This window comes from Nomascus leucogenys, chromosome 6 (genome assembly GCF_006542625.1).
Source record: "Nomascus leucogenys isolate Asia chromosome 6, Asia_NLE_v1, whole genome shotgun sequence".
NCBI classification, from domain to species: domain Eukaryota; kingdom Metazoa; phylum Chordata; class Mammalia; order Primates; family Hylobatidae; genus Nomascus; species Nomascus leucogenys.
The window spans coordinates 76,217,427-76,233,951 of NC_044386.1; the positions used below are offsets into that span (position 1 = coordinate 76,217,427).

General features: G+C 41.7%; 1 protein-coding gene across 2 annotated transcripts in view; it reads right to left on the reverse strand.

Moving 5' to 3' along the window:
* Positions 1–16,525, reverse strand: part of OCA2 (OCA2 melanosomal transmembrane protein) — a 333,437-nt gene that overhangs the window by 209,369 nt on the left and 107,543 nt on the right. For both annotated transcript variants that reach the window (XM_030813816.1, XM_030813815.1), the window contains 2 exons: positions 15,352–15,476; positions 11,898–12,036 (listed from right to left, as the gene is read on the reverse strand). In XM_030813816.1, the coding sequence (XP_030669676.1) occupies positions 11,898–12,036; positions 15,352–15,476 (264 nt within the window). The remainder of the gene's footprint in view (positions 1–11,897; positions 12,037–15,351; positions 15,477–16,525) is intronic.

Below are 16,525 nucleotides of genomic sequence, written 5' to 3' on the forward strand. Positions count from 1 at the left end.
AAGTCCAGCGCACAGTATAGGGGGAAAAGTATAAAAAGCATCCAAGTACACAACCTGGGACATGAAGGGAAACCTGTCTTCCTAGGAAGATACCATTCAGAAGCATAGGGGCACGCTTACCTCAAGAGACTTTTCAGGTATTATTTTAAAAATATTTGAATAGTTTTGTTCACCACGGTGAGTCTCTGTAGAACAGGCATAAAGGAGCAAATGTAACCAGCAAAGAAAAACTTTATCCTGTCAGCTTGTTAGGAGCTGAAGGTGCAGTGGGTTGGTGCACATGGATGCTACAGCCAGGCCGACTCATGCTTACCCCAAGGGAGGCTTGTGGCTGGGGAATAAGTGGTTGTCCATGTGGTGGATCCTGGAGGTCCTCCCTACCTACCTGTCCAGTGCTGGAAATTCCACCGACAGAGTTATCCCAAGAAATCTGGGAGACCTAAGCCTGGTGCAGCATTGGTAGGTGGCAAGAACTTTCCTCACAACTTCCTGTCATTTCTGCCTAATGCTCAGAAAATGTGGACGAGTTTTCAGATGTGACTTCTTTACTGTTCCAAACTCTAGTACTGATTTGTTTATTATTCCTCTGAACTACGTTAAGTATTCATTTTCTTTGTGAATTTTTTTTCATTAGCTTTAGGGGTACAAGTGGTTCTCGGTTACATGGATAAATTATATACTGGTGAAGTCTGGGATTTTAGTGCACCCGTCACCAGAGTAGTGGACATTGTACATAATATGTAGTTTTTCATCCATCAACCCCTCCTGACCTCCCCTCTTCCTAGTCTCCAATGTTCTCATTACCAGTGTATGCCTTTGCATACTCACAACTTAGCTCCTACTTATAAGTGAAAACATGTGGTATTTGCTTTTCCATTTCTGAGTTACTTCACTTAGAATAATGGCCTCCAGTTCCATCCAAGTTGCTGCAAAAGACATTATTTCATTCTTTTTTATAGCTGAGTAGTATTCTATGGTGTGTGTGGATGTATATACACGCATATCTCTCTCTCAAATTTTCTTTATCCACTTATCTGTTGATGGGCATTTAGGTTGAGTCCATATCTCTGCAGTTGTGCATTGTGCTGTGATAAACATAAGTGTGCCGGTGTCTTTTTGATATAATGACTTCTTTTCCTTTGGGTAGATACCCAGTGACTGGATTGCTGGATTGAAGGGTAGATATACTTTTAGTTCATTGAGAAATCTCCACAGTATTTTCCATAGGGGTTGTATTAATTTACATTCAAACCAGCAATGTATAAGCGTTCCCTTTTTACCACATCTGTGCCAACATCTATTGTTTTTTGGCTTTTTAATAATGGCCATGATGGCCATTCTGGCCGTAGTAAGGTGATATCTTATTTTTTTAATTTGTATTAACCTGATGATTAGTGATGCTCAGCATTTTTTCATATGTTTCTTGGCCAGTTGCATATCTTCTTTTGAAAAATGTCTACTCATGTCATTCGCCTACTTTTTATTGGGATTATTTGGTTTTTTTCTTGCTAATGTGTTTGAGTTTCTTGTAGATTCTGGATATTAGTCCTTTGTCAGATTCATAGTTTGCAAATATTTTCTCCCATTCTGTAGGTTCTCTGTTTACTTTAATGGTTATTTCCTTTTTTTTTTTTTTTTTTTTTTTTTTTTTTTTTTTTTTTTTTTTTTTTGAGACAGAGTCTCTCTGTCACCCAAGCTGGAGTGCAGTGGTGCGATCTTGGCTCACTGCAACCTCTGCCTCCATGGTTCAAGTGATTGTCCTGCCTCAGCCTCCCGAGTAGCTGGGATTACAGGCATGCACAACCACGCCCAGTTGATTTTTTTATTTTTAGTAGAGATGGGATTTCACCATGTTGGCCAGGCTGGTCTCTAACTCCTGACCTCAAGTGATCCTCCCACCTTGGCCTCCCAAAGTGCTGGGATTACAGGCGCGTGCCATCATGCCCAGCCTGCATTAGTTTTTCAGTTTAATTAGATCCCATTTATTTTTGTTTCTGCAGCATTTGTTTTTGGGGTCTTTGTCCTAAATTCTTTGCCTAGGTCAGTGTCCAGAGGAGTTTTTCATAGGTTTTCTTCTAGAATTTTCATAGTTTCAAGTCTTAGATTTAAGTCTTTAATCCATCTTGAGTTATTTTGTATATTGTGAGAGATGGGGATCCAGTTTCATTCTTCTACATGTGGCTAGCCAGTTTTCCCAGCATCATTTATTGAATAGAGTGTCCTTTACCCACTTTATGTTTTTGTCCACTTTGTTGAAGACCAGTTGGTTGTAAGTATTTGGCTTTATGTCTGCATTCTCAATTCTGTTCCATTGCTCTATGTGTCTACTTTTATACCAGTACCATGCTGTTTTGGTTACTATAGCCTTTTAGTATAATTTGAAGTTTAGTAATGTGATGCCTCTAGATTTGTTATTTTTGTTTAGGATTGCTTTGGCTATTCAGGCTCTTTTTTGGTTCCATATGAATTTCATGATTGGTTTTTCTAATTCTGTGAAAAATGATATTGATATTTTGATAGGAATTGCATTGAATCTGTAAGTTACTTTGGGCAATATGGTCATTTTTGTGATACTGATTCTTCCAATCCATGAGCATGGGATGCATTTCCATTTGTTTGTGTCATCTATGATTTCTTTCGGCAGTGTTTTGTGGTTCTCCTTTTAGACATCTTTCAACTCCTTGGTTAAGTATATCCCTAGGTATTTTATTTTTTCATAGCTATTGTGAAAGGGATTGAGTTCTTGATTTGATTCTTGGCTTGGTCATTGTTGGTGTATAGCAGTGCTACTGATTTGTGTACATTGATTTTGTAACCTGAGACTTTACTGAATTCATTTATCAAATCTAGGAGTCTTGGAGGAGTCTAGAGTTTTCTAGGTATAAGATCATATCAGTGGCAAACAGACATAGTTTGACTTCCTCTTTTCCAATTTGGGTACTCTTTATTTCTTTCTCTTGCCTCATTACTCTGACTAGGACTTCCTCTTCATGAATAATTTTAAAGTTAATTTCAAACTTAAGTTTTATTTCATAATCTGTTTTCTTCCTATTTGAGTTCCTTGATGAACTAAACAATGCAAAATAAATATGCACATCATGTGATGCAAATGTATGGCTGTGCTGTCACTATTGATAATGAGGCTTTATCAATTTATCTCTGCTGAAGACACTGTCCCTGAAACTATGAGTGCATCTGTGTCTCCATACAGAGAAGTATTTCCGTATCTCCAAACTACTGTGAAATAAATTAAAATCAAGGCCAGGCATGGTGGCTCACGCCTGTAATCTCAGCACTTTGGGAGGCCAAGGCAGATGGATCACCTGAGGTCAGGAGTTCAAGACCAGCTTGGGCAACACAGTGAAACCCCGTCTCTACTAAAAATATAAAAATTAGCCAGGCGCGGTGGTATGCACCTGTAATCCCCGCTATTCAGGAGGCTGAGGCAGGAAAATCACTTGAACCCAGGAGGCAGAGGTTGCAGTGAGCCAAGATCACACCACTGCACTCCAGCCTGCGCAACAGAGCAAGACTTCATTACAGTTTAATTCAAAATTCAGGGAAAGTCATTAAGTAGAAGACAAGGAATGCCATCTTCAGTAAAACAAGGACAGTCCTAAGGCCATCTCCCCAGAGAATGTCACTTTGGCAGAAAATTGTATGACAAGCCTGGGCTGAGCCTCAGCAAGACCACAGAGGGTACTCACCTCCAGGGCCTTCTGAGTATTTTTGCAAAAACCTCACCTTTGTCTCCTACCATCATATTTAAAATCTGGATATCTTAAAACGGCTTGTCAGTATGCCATGGAGGATTGTGGCAGTGGTCTGACAGACTGCTTTTTGCCCTCAGTTTTCTACATGGCTTGGTAGAAACACAGCCAGTGTCTGTCTTGGGTCACATAGTATTGTTTAGTTCAGAATATTTCGATCTAGGACTGTAAAGGCAGGCTTAAAATGATGCAGAGTTAACTCAGGTTGTGTGTAAGAAATACACCATGCCTAGGATTTTACATTAACACTAATGTGGTGTTAGTCAGGAGAGTTAAACTGTTGCAGCATTCATTAAATGCTGTCATAAAAAGAAGAGAAAAAATAACAAGTTGAAAGCCAAGTTCTAATAAGAGTCTAATGAAGTACAGTAGCCACATCTTCACTTGAACTATTTTTCTACCTATTCTACTACAACTTAGGTTTTCCACTAGAAATTAAGGTTTTAGGTTTTACACTTACATCTATGATCCAGTTCGAGTTAATTTGTGGATATAGTGGGAGGTGTGGACTGAAGTTCATTTTTCCTGCATATGAATATCCATTTGTTCCAGGACAATTTGTGGAAAACGCTATCTTGTCTCTGCTGACTTGGCTTTGCACCTTCTTTGTCAAAAATCAGTAGTTCACTTATGTGTGGGTCCGTATCTACACTCCCTACTTTATTCCATTTATCTATTTGTCTGTCTTGATGCCAAAACCACTGTCTTGGTTACTGAGACTTTATAATAAATCTTGGTGTCAGGAAGTACTAGCCCTTTCAGTTTGTTTTTGTTTCTTTTTTTGTCATTCTGGATACTTTGAATTTCTATATAAATTTTAGAATCTGCTTGTCAATTTCTACCCAAAGAAAAAACCTGCTATAGTTTTGATGGGGATTGCTTGAATTTATAGATCAATTTGGAAAGAACGAATAGCTTAACAATATTGAGTTTTCCAGCCCATAAAAAGGTGTACCTCTTAATTTGTTTAGATCTTCTTTAATTACTCTGCAGTTTTGTAGTTTTCAGTATATAGGCTTTGCATATGTTTGGTCATATGCAATATCGAATACAGCATATGTTTTGTGCTACTGTAAATGAAACTTTAATTTTAATTTTCAGCTATTTATTGCTAAATACAGAAAACCATTAATTTTTGTATATGGACCCCGTATCCTGCAACCTTGTCAAATTTATTTATTATTTGCAGGAGCCCTTTTGTGGATTGCATCAAATCTTCTACATGGACGATTTTGTGTCATCTACAAATAAAGACTTTTAATTCTTCCGTACCAATATTGATGCTTTGTATTTCTTTTCTTGCATTATCGCATGAGCTATAGCCTCCAATAAAATGTTGAATAAAAACAGTGAGAACAGACATTCTTGTCTTGTTTCTAATCTTAGAGGGAAATCATTCAGTTATTCTCAATGAAGTATGATGCTAGCTATAGATTCTCAGATGTTCTTTATTGGGTTGATGAATTTCTCTTTCATCCCTAGTTTCTTGATTTTATCAGTAATAGATATTGGATTTTGCCAAATGTTTTTTCTGCATCTATTGAGATGATTGTATGGTTTTCTCATTTAGTTTGTTAGTGTAGTAAATTACATTGATTAATATTTCAAATATCACAAGAATCTTCCATTCCTGGATAAATTCTACTTGGTTAAGATGTATTACCTATTTATATATTGTTAAATTGGATTTACTAATTTTTAAAATATTAAATCTATGTTCACAAGAAATATTTATCTATAGTTGCCTTTTCTCATACTGGTTTTGTCTAGTTTACATATCAGGGCCTCATAGAATTAATTGGGAAATATTCTCTCCTCTTCAATTTACTGTAAAGCTTTGTATAGAATTGGTATTATGGCATTATTTTTTCCTTAACTGGGAGAATTCACCAAAGAAGCTATCTTAGCCTGAGTTGTTTATGTTTGTTTTGTTCTTTGTGGGAAGGTTTTTAACTACATATTTGATTCTTTCTATAGATATAGGGCTACTCAGGTTACCTACTTCTTCTTGAGTGAAATTTTAGAGTGTGTCTTTCCAAAAAATTGTCTATTTTATCTAAGTTGTCAGACAGTTTACATAGAGTTGTCCGTGATCTTCTCTAAGAATAGTGTTAATGTCTGTATGCTTTGTTGTAATATAACAACTCTTATTCCTGATATTAGTAATTTGAATCTTCTGTCTCATTTTCCTCATCAGCTTGGCAAGATGTTTATCAATATTATTGATCTTGTCAAAGAACCAGCTTTTGCTTTCATTGATGTTTCCTATTTTTCTAGTCTGTATATATTTTTTTCTTCTGCTTACTTTTAATTTCTCTTTCTGATTCCATAGGATAAAGCTGAGGTTATGGATTTGAGACACATCTTTTCAAATACAGGTGTTTAGTGTTATAAATTTCCTTCTAAATACTGCTTTAGAGTAGGGACCAGCACACGTGGAGCTGGAATACAGCCATATCCATTCATTTATGTGTTGTCTATGACTGCTTTCATGCTACATAGTGGTGCAGCTGAGTAATTGCAATGGAGACCATACAGCCCACATGCCTATAAAATTAACGACATGTGGCCTTTTAAGAAGTCTACTGACTTCTGCTATAGAGGAATCCCACAAATTTTGATATGTTCTGTTTTCACTATAATTCAACACAAAATTGCTCAGGACTGAATTGTGTTCCCCTGAAAGTACTGTGGCCGAAGCCCTACCTCGCCCCCTCAATGGGGTGGTATTAGGAGATGCAGTCTTTTGGAGGTGATAGGGCTTAGATGAGGTCATGAGGGTGGAGCCCTAAAGCTGGGATTAATGCCTGTATAAGAAGAGACGCCAGAGAGCTTCATCTCTGCCTCTTCTCCCCGTCTCCCTGCCACATGAGGACACAGTCAGAGAGTGGCCATCTGCAAGCCTGGAAGATAGCCCTCACCAGGGAATGAAATCCACTGGATCTTGAACTTTCTAGCCTCCAGACTGAGAAATAAATTGCTGTTATTTAAGCTGCCCAGTTTATGGTATTTGGTTATGGCATTCCAAGCTGATGAGTACAAAAATACTAATTTCAATCTCACTTTCTTCTTTGACCCTTGGATTACTGAAATGTGTGTTATTTAGTTTCCAGATATTTGAGGATTTTCCAAATATCCTTGTTATTAATTTCTAATTTAATTCAACTGTGGTCAGAGAAAATATTTTATATTACTTGAATCTTTTTAAATTTATTGAGATCTGTCTTATGGCCTAGAATCTATTTCGGTTAATATTTTAAGTGCACTTGGAAAAACATATACATTCTTCTGATATTGAGTGGGGTTTTCTATAAATGTCAACTAGGTCATGTTAGTTAACAATAATGAAGTTTTCTATATCCTTGTAGATTTTCTCTCTGCTTGTTCTTTCAATTATTGTGAGAATTGTCCTGAACTCTCCAACCATAATTAAGGATTTATCTATTCCTCCTGCAGTACTCCAAGTTTCACATATTTTAAAGCTCTGTCATTGGTTGTATAAATGTAATTTTTATGTTCACTATATGAATTTACCCCTTTATTATAATGAAATGTTCTTTAATCCTAGAAATATTCTTTGCTGTGCAGTCTACTTTGTCAGATATTAAGATAGCCACTTTGTTCTGATGAGTCTTTTGCCATCCCTTTACTTTTAACGCATTTGTGTCTATATATATATATATATATACACGTATATATACGTGTATATATATACGTATATATATACGTGTATATATATACGTATATATACGTGTGTGTATATATATATACATATATATATATATACACACACACACATTTTTTTTTCTGAGACAGAGTTCCACTCATCACCCAGGCTGGAGTGCAATGGGGTGATCTTGTCTCACTGTGACCTCCATCTTCCGGGTTCAAGTGATTCTCCTGCCTCAGCCTCCCGAGTAGCTGGGATTCCAGGTGCCCGCCACCACACCCGGCTAATATTTTGTATTTTTAGTAGAGATGGGGTTTCACCATGTTACCCAGGCTGCTCTTGAACTCTTGATCTCAGGTGATCCACCAGCCTCGGCCTCCAAAAGTGCTGGGATTACAGGCATAAGCCACTGCCCCTGGCCTTGTATCTTTATATTTTAAATGTGTGTCTTGTAAGCAGCATAAGGCAGATGTTCCCTGAGTTAATTTGGTTCAATTTACAATTTTTCAATTTCACAATGGTGCAAAACCATTTTGACTTTGACGTAATGTACAATATTCAATGTTACATGAGCTATCCAGCACTCTATTATAAAATAGACTCTGTGTTAGATTTTGCCCAACTGTATGCTAATGTAAGTGTTCTGAGCACATTTAAGGTGGGCTTAGGCTAAGCTATGATGTTCAGTAGTTTAGGTGTATTAAACATATTTTGGCTTATGATATTTTTAACTTACAATAAGTTTATCTGGATGTAATCCCAAAGTCAGTTGAGGAGCATCTACAGTTGGATGGGGCTTGTTTGTTTGGTCTGACAATTGCTGCTTTTTAATTGGGATATTTAAACTATTTATATCTTATGTAATTATTCAATATAGTTAGGTTTAACTCTTGCAATTTGTTTTATATTGTTCCATCATTTCTTTGCTTCCTTTTGCCTTTTTTCTAAATTTCATTCCATTAAATACTATTTATGATTCCACTTATATTCTTTGTTGGCATTAGCTGTTACTCTTTGTTTTTCCTTTTAGTGGTTGCTTTAGAGTTTATCATATACACTTTTAACTTTCACGGACTACCTTCAAATTATACTAGTTCACATATGCTATAAAAAATCTTACATTAATATACTTTTTTTTTTTTTGAGATGGAGTCTCACTCTTTCGCCCAGGCTGGAGTGCAGTGGCTCAATCTCGGCTCACTGCAACCTCCGCCTCCTGAGTTCAAGCAATTCTCCTGCCTCAGCCTCCTGAGTAGCTGGGACTACAGGCACGTGCCACCATGCCCAGCTAGTTTGTTTTTTTGTTTTTTGGGGTTTTTCTTGTATTTCTAGTAGAGACGGGGTTTCACCTTGTTAGCCAGGATGGTCTCGATTTCCCGACCTTGTGATCCGCCTGCCTCAGCCTCCCAAAGTGCTGGGATTACAGGCATGAGCCACCGTGCCTGACATATTAATATATTTTAATTTCTCCCCTTCCAGGCTTTATTTTATTGTTGTCATCAATTCTACTTACATGTTACATTATTATTTTGTTTAAACAATTATCTCAAAGTGGTTTAAGTAATTTTTTAAAGTATGTGAATTTACCCATGTAGTCACCCTTTTCAGTATTCTTCATGACTTTGTGAAGATCCATGTTTCCATTTGGTGTCATTTTCCTTCTGCCTTAAGGACTTCCTTTAGTATGTCTTACCATGTGGGTCTGCTGCTGATGCTTTCTTTTTAGCTTTTCTGTATGAGAAAAAGTCTGTTTTGTGTACATAAGAAAAAGAGATTTTCACCGGGTGTAGTAGTCTGAGATCACAGGTGTTTTTTTTCAGTATTTAAAGGTATTGCCCCACTGCCTTCACATGTGCATTATCTCTAAAGAGAAATATATTGTCATCTTTATCTGTTTCCTTGCCTGTAACATGTCTTTTTCTTTGGAAGCTAAGATTTTCTCTTCAATGATGTAAATCATTGCTTTCAAATAATTTGATTATGATGTGCCTTACTGTAGTGTTCTTCGTGTTTCTTGAGCTCTGACTTCATTGAACTTCTTGATTCTGTGGGTTTATACCATTCATAACATTTGGAATTTAGGATCATTTTTCAGATGCCTTTTTCTGTTCCCCTCTCTCCTTCAGAGATGAGAATTCCATGTTAGGCCACTTGAAGTTTTCCCATAGCTCACTAATGCTTTTCAGTCCTTGTTATTATCTTTTTACTCCGTTTCATTTTGGATCTATGTCTTCAAGTTCATTAATCTTTCCTTATGTAATATCTAATATGCCACTAATCCCAGCAAGTGTATTTCTATCTCAGACATTGTAATGTTCATGTCTAGATGTTTGACGTGGGGCTTTTTTAATATCTTTAATGTTGCTACTTGGTGAATATCTGTAACACCATTATAATAACAGTTTTAATGTCCTAGTCTGCTAATTCTAACACCTGTGTCTGTTGTATGTTAGTTTCAAATGGTTTGTATCATCGCTGTCATAGATTATATTTTCTTGCTTCTTTACATGCCTGATAATCAGTGATTGGTTGCCAGACGTTGCAAATTTTACCCTGTGTATTGTTGAATATTTTTGTATCACTCTAAATATTCTTGAGGTTTGTTCTGGAATGCAGTTAAAATACTTAGAAACAGTTTGGTTCTTTGGGGTCTTACTTTCAAGATTTCTTAGGTGGAAGCAGAGCAGTGTTCAGTTTGTAGTTAATTACCCCTCACGACTAAGACAAGACCCTTGTGAGTACTCTACCCAGTGCTCCATAAATTAAGAGGTTCCAGTCTGCCTGGCAGAACAGACATCATTACTATTCCTGTCGTGTGCGTCAAGCACTCGTCCCTCTCATCTTTCTGGGTTGTTCTCCCCGGGTGTCCTGTAGTCTTCTCGCATGAATGCACTCATCTGAACACTCCAAAGGGACCCTCTGAGGATCTCTGTGGTTCGGCTGTGTCCTCTCTGGACTCTTCACTGCCCTGGTCTCCCCAGACTTCCAGCTTCATCCTCTCAACTCAGGGGGTCTCGTGGGCTCGGCCAGGGTCATCCCTCCCTGCACCGCACTCTGGAAGTTCTCTCGAGGTAGTGAGCTGGAGCAGTCATAGAGCTCACCGCATTTGTTTCCCATCTCACAGGGATCCCTGTCCCTTTGTGCCTGGTGTCCAGTGACTTTGTTACCATTGTTCCATGTGTTTTGTCTGGTTTTGGTTTATTTTTGTTTGTTTTGTTTGACTATCGCAAGAGAGTAAATCCCAGCCCTGTTACTCCATGTTGGCCAAAAGCAGAAGCTGTGCTGTCTTTTGTATTCATCTATATCCACATACAAATGCTCTAGGATGCTATTTGCACCAAAATATTAAAAGAATTTACCTCTGGTTTGTGGAATTATGAATTTTTATTATGTGTGCATGTGCATGTCTGTGAGACTTCTGTTTTCTACCAAAAAAAGTATTACTTTTTTATGGAATGAAACTAACAATACAATTTTTTTCTAAAAATACTTCTATTCCATGAGCATGAGCTCCATCCTGGATAACAGGTGCCCCTAGGATAAACTGCAGGGTCTGTTACCACCTGACATGCTCCAGGGTGGCGTGATCATGGCTGCACACCTCAGCTCACATGGCAAAGTTGGTGAAGTGTTGCCAAGCAGTTTCCCAGGGCAGCTAGGGAATGCAAAGCCATACCCAGAACCTCTGGAGCGCGCTGCTTCCATGAAGTGGCCATTAACACCCTGGAGCCACGGATTCTCAAACGTTTAAATATTTTTATGGAACACAGCGTTCAAATACAAACACAATGACACCCTTCAGACGCACACACACACACACACACACACATCATCTACAAGAAATAACACCAATGTGGAAGCATTTTCACTGATACCTCAGAGGAGGAAGATTGAGAAAATTCTAATGATCAAAGAGTAGTTCAATTTTCACCTTGAAGATATGCACTTTCTAATACTTTGTCTTTATTACAGTATACAAAGAAATTATACCCTAATATTTATATGAGGCTTTCAAAGAATTTCTAAAGACATTCATTTCCAACCCTTAAAAAACAAATTTTAAGTCCTTCATCAGTAAACTAATCCACCATAGTTAAGAAGGGAATCCCATATCTCCAGTGAGAGGGGACAGGTCATTTTGTTTTTAATGTAAGTTGGAAGAAACCTCAGTTCCTATTAATACAATTAATATAACATACTATGACTAACTATATCATGCTATCCAGTCATTTCTTTAAAAACTGACCAGAATGAGTATGAAGTCAATTCAAGCCAGTTAACTCTAGGATTGAAGGACCAGTCACCTAACATCCCAGTCTTGAGATGCCCAGTAGCACTTACTGTGAAGAGGTGGCGTGATGATCTTGATTTCTAACACAGGCGTCTACGTGGAGTAGAGTGCTAAGTAAGTGGAGGTGTGCATTTACTGGAAGCAACCCTAGCATGCTGGTACATACCATCTTCCTCAGCTCTTGGTTGGAAACAATAATGACATTTGGAGGGTCCCCGATGGCAGTGGCAGCTCCTCCAATGTTTGTGAAGATCACTTCTGCAATCAGGACTTGTCTTGGATCGAGGTTCAGCACCTCACACAACCTGTCACAAATGGAGGAAAATGAAAGTAGTCCCACTGTACACATCATGAAAGGCCCACGTGCAACCCAGAGATTTTTAAGGCGCTTGCTCTTATAAGGGAGGTGCACACACACCACACACACACACACACACACACACCACACACACACACCTGTGGGGAAGGCAGTGCTGGAGAGAATGAACAACTGCAACAACCCCCGCAGGCCACAGCTCACTCCGAGAGTTACATTCCTTTCCAGAGTGAGCCTCCAGCCACCAAACCCTCAGTGTGGTTAGGTACCGTTTCCCCAGCACTCCCAGGTCTGGAGGGAGCACTGGCCCCCAGGGCAGGGCAGGCCCTCCACAGGCCAGCTGGTGCTGTGGGGGTAAGTGTGGAGGCAGTGCGGATGGCTAGCACAGGGCCTGCTGACTCAGCCCCTTTCCCACCTCCCGCTTCCTGGACACCAAGGCCCTAGGCTCTCTTCTCACCCCCTCCCTTTGTTTCATTCATCTTGTATTTTCTATTTATTTACTTTTTATTGCTATAATACATACTAGATATATACATACATACATACATTTTCAGGGTGCATATGATAATGTAATAATTCACATAATCAAACCAGGTAACTGGGATACCCATCCCCTTAAATATCAATCTGTTCTTTACCCTGGGAGCATTCCAGTTATTCTCTTCTAGCTATCTTGGAGTGTACAATCAATTCGTGTTAACTGTATTCACCCTACAGATCTGTCAAGCCACATTCTACAACTGTGGAGCTCCACCGATGGCCTCACACTAGATTTGTGCTGGAATCTGGGAGTCCTACTACTTGGCCAGCGCAGACCAGTGCCTGGGAGTGGGCCCGGGGAAGTGGCGCTCTACAGCTCCCCAGGGGACCCAGTATGCACACAGTTGGGAAACATTGCTCTAAAGAAAGTGTAGAAGGCACATCACAGCATCTCCCATACCTGCTCATCCGCACAGCCCACTCCCACACAGGACCCGGCCTCGGGTCTCACTCAGAGGCCTCCCACCACCTCCCGGCCCTCAGCTCTGAGTGCAGCCAGCCACACAGCCTCCCCTCTGCTGGCCTGAGGAGCATAGGCCCGTGGAGCCATGTGGGAGCTGAGGAAGGAGCGTGCCTGGGGACCGAAGCAGGAGTGGCTCCACATATGAGCCTCTGATCCCAGGCAGCAGCGGCACTGTGCTGAGGAAGCTCCCAGGATCTGCTTCTAGCAAGAAAATATGTGTGTGCAGCAGTCAACAGTGCCAGATCAAGCAGGGAGGCGCATCCATCTCAATGGAACTAGCTGTTAACTATAAGGACCAAAGCCACTTAGTCCAGACAAAGGGGAAGAATGTGGCCAGCACTTACAAAGCCATAAAGAATATGGTCAGATAAATAGGGAATCTTAGAACACCAGCATTGGAATCTTGAAAGATGTAAATTTTTGACTAATAAATGGAATTACTGCTCTAACAACATGACAAAGGCAGTTCCAAGTAGTGAGGACATGAACAAATTCTGGCAAGGCTGAGAAACCCCTCAGCTGCCCGGGCTATACAGGGATGCTGGGAACAAAGTGCCCAGTGCACCCCAGCCCTGGAACCGTGCTCTCAACAGGCTGCCATGGGGGAGTGTGAGGACACGTGGAGGTCTTCAAGCCAGGGCAGCAGCAGAGTCATGCTGGTTAGAAGGGGCAGATGGGCCTGGCTCTTGTCCCCTGATGTGTCCAGGAGGCACAGTTTGGTGCCGTCAGTAGTGCATATGACAGTGTACCGCAGCCTTCAAACACGTTCACGCCCTCCCTCATTGACTCTCCACCCCGGGCACTGAGAGGGGCGGTACCACACCCCGCGAGGAGGCTGAGAGCCCGGCACCCCTCCCATGCCACACAGGGTGTGACAGTGTAGCCCAGCTTGCAGGAGCCTGGGTATGAACCCAAGTCTCCACATGGAGGCAGCAGATGGCCTGGGGATGCTGCATCTACCTCTATAGTGGCGCTGGCCACTCCCTGCCCCTCCCCACCCCACTCCTTCTCTAAGACCCACTACTGTTCTAACACCAAAGGCATCCCCCAAATTAACCCGGAGCCCTGGAAGCAGCCCTGTGGGGCCTTGGAACTTGCTCTGTGTCCCATGCCTTGTGTCCAGGCAGGCTCTGTGTCTCACAGAGCCCTCAGAATGCCAGCTCAGGTTAATCTCTTTGCTGTTACAACCCAGATCAGTCCACCTGAAATGACTTGTTCAAGACATCCTACTACCAAGCAGGACCGGAGGGTGACTCCCTGAGAGGCCCCTCTCTCGCCCTCTGTGTCCTCAGGGCCAGCCCAGAGGCTGACATGCTGGGGAGCCATCTTTAAAATACAGAGCATACATATGGAAACACACAGGTCCACGTCTTCAGAAGGGGCCCACATGAGGACCGGGACCGCAAGTCACGCTTCAGAAGATTCTGGGCAAACAGGCCTATGGCCCTCAATAAATGACGAATGATTAAAGTAGATGGAATTAAAAGAATGGAATGGAATCGAATGGAATGGAATCGAATCGAATCAAAGTTCTCTTTCCCAGAGTTGCCCTATAAAGCCATGCCAGACTCAGCCTTGGTTCTGCTGAGCCCCGTTGGTCCTGCGACCCTCCGAGCATCTGATGAGGAACCTCACAGTGGCTGTTCCAACTCCCTCTAGCTACGTGACCCCATGAGCCCTGGGCATGTGTGTGACCTGCCGAGCCAGCCCAGGTGGCAGATGGTGATGGAGAAGAACATGGACAGGGACTCCTGGCACCTGGGCACCTGGTGGTCTGGGGTGAGCCGTTCTTTTTTTTTTTTTTTTTTTTTTTTGAGATGGAGTCTCACTCTTTCGCCCAGGCAGGCTGCAGTGCAGTGGCACAATCTCGGCTCACTGCAACCTCTGCCTCCTGGGTTCAAGGGATTCTCCTGCCTCAGCCTCCCAAGTAGCTGGGATTACAGGCATGTGCCGCCATGCTCAGCTAATTTTTGTATTTTTAGTAGAGACGAGGTTTCACCAGGGGTGAGCTGTTCTTGTCCAAGTGTCTCCCCATGAGACCACAATCTCCAGGAAAGCAAGGACTATGTCTTCCACCTCCCATAGGCATTTCTGCCACCAGCTTCTGAGGCCCCACTGCTTGTAGCATGTACTGCAGTCACAGAAAGCAGACACAAGCTGGACTGGAATGCAGTGAGCTGTGGGCTCAACTGCCCACCTTTTCATGCACCTGAGAATGGAGCCTGGAGCCAGGCCGTGCAGCCAGAGCCCGTGCCTGTCAGAACCTGGCCGCAAACCCCACGGCAGAGGTGCTTTGCATACCTTATGGTCACAGGTGTGAAAAGGAGCATGGTGGTGACGTTGTCCAAGAAGGCAGAGAGGACGGCCGCGATGAGACACAGCATGATGATCATGGCCCACACCCGTCCCCGGGAGAGCCAGTATGCCTGGCCACACACAGAGAGAGTACAAGCCAGAGTCAGCAGGCTCATAGAACAGAGGCAGCCTCTCATTAGTGACTTTAAGAACAGGGAGCCAAACATTGCCCCATGGGTTAAGACGTAGACCCACGGACTCCTAGTGGGGCCGGGATGAGAGAGTGCTGGCCACCGCAGTTCCTGGGCATTCTAAACCCTCCCTAGCCAACACTGCCAGCCCTCTGATCCTCCTCCTTCACAGAGCCCCTATGATGGCTAATTTGTCACAAGGTGATGACCCTCAGTCCCCATAATGCCATCGGTATTCTGGTTAGACCACCTGGGCTTTGACATTTGGGATCCATGTGAGCCTAGTGTCTGCTGATCTCTGGGGAACTAAGGGACACTTTTAATAGTAAGGAGTAATAGACCAAATATCTACCTGGCATGTATAAGATGGGGCACAAAGATGACAAAAATCACAGCACAGTTCTATCAGTCAGAGTTTGCAAAGGGCTTTGTTGAGTAATTTTTTTTTTTTTTTAGACAGAGTCTCACTCTGCCGCCCAGACTGGAGTTCAGTTGTGTGATCTCAGCTCACTGCAACCTCCACACCCGGGGTTCAAGCAATTCTCTCGCCTCAGCTTCCCAAGTAGCTGGGACTACAGGTGTGCGCCACCACGCCCAGCTAATTTTTGTATTTTTAGTAGAAACGAGGTTTCACCATGTTCACCAGGATGGTCTCAATCTCTTGACCTCGTGATCCACCCACCTCGGCCTCCCAAAGTGCTAGGATTACAAGCATGAGCCACTGCACCCAGCCTGTTGAGTAATTTTTAAAAAGACCTTTTCAGTTTCAAATATATATATATATTCAAGCACAGCACTAGAGTGCATTAGCAGGGCATGGTACACATTGAGCTCTCCTCTTGCCAACCCTGAATGACAGGACAGGTACAAATCCTGGAGGCCAGAGCTGGCTGGTGAAGCTCCCCAGGGTTCCAGTTAAAAACATAAATGTGTATATATTCAATATTTAGGAAGTAATCATGGAAATTATTTCACCAAAAAGCAAAGTA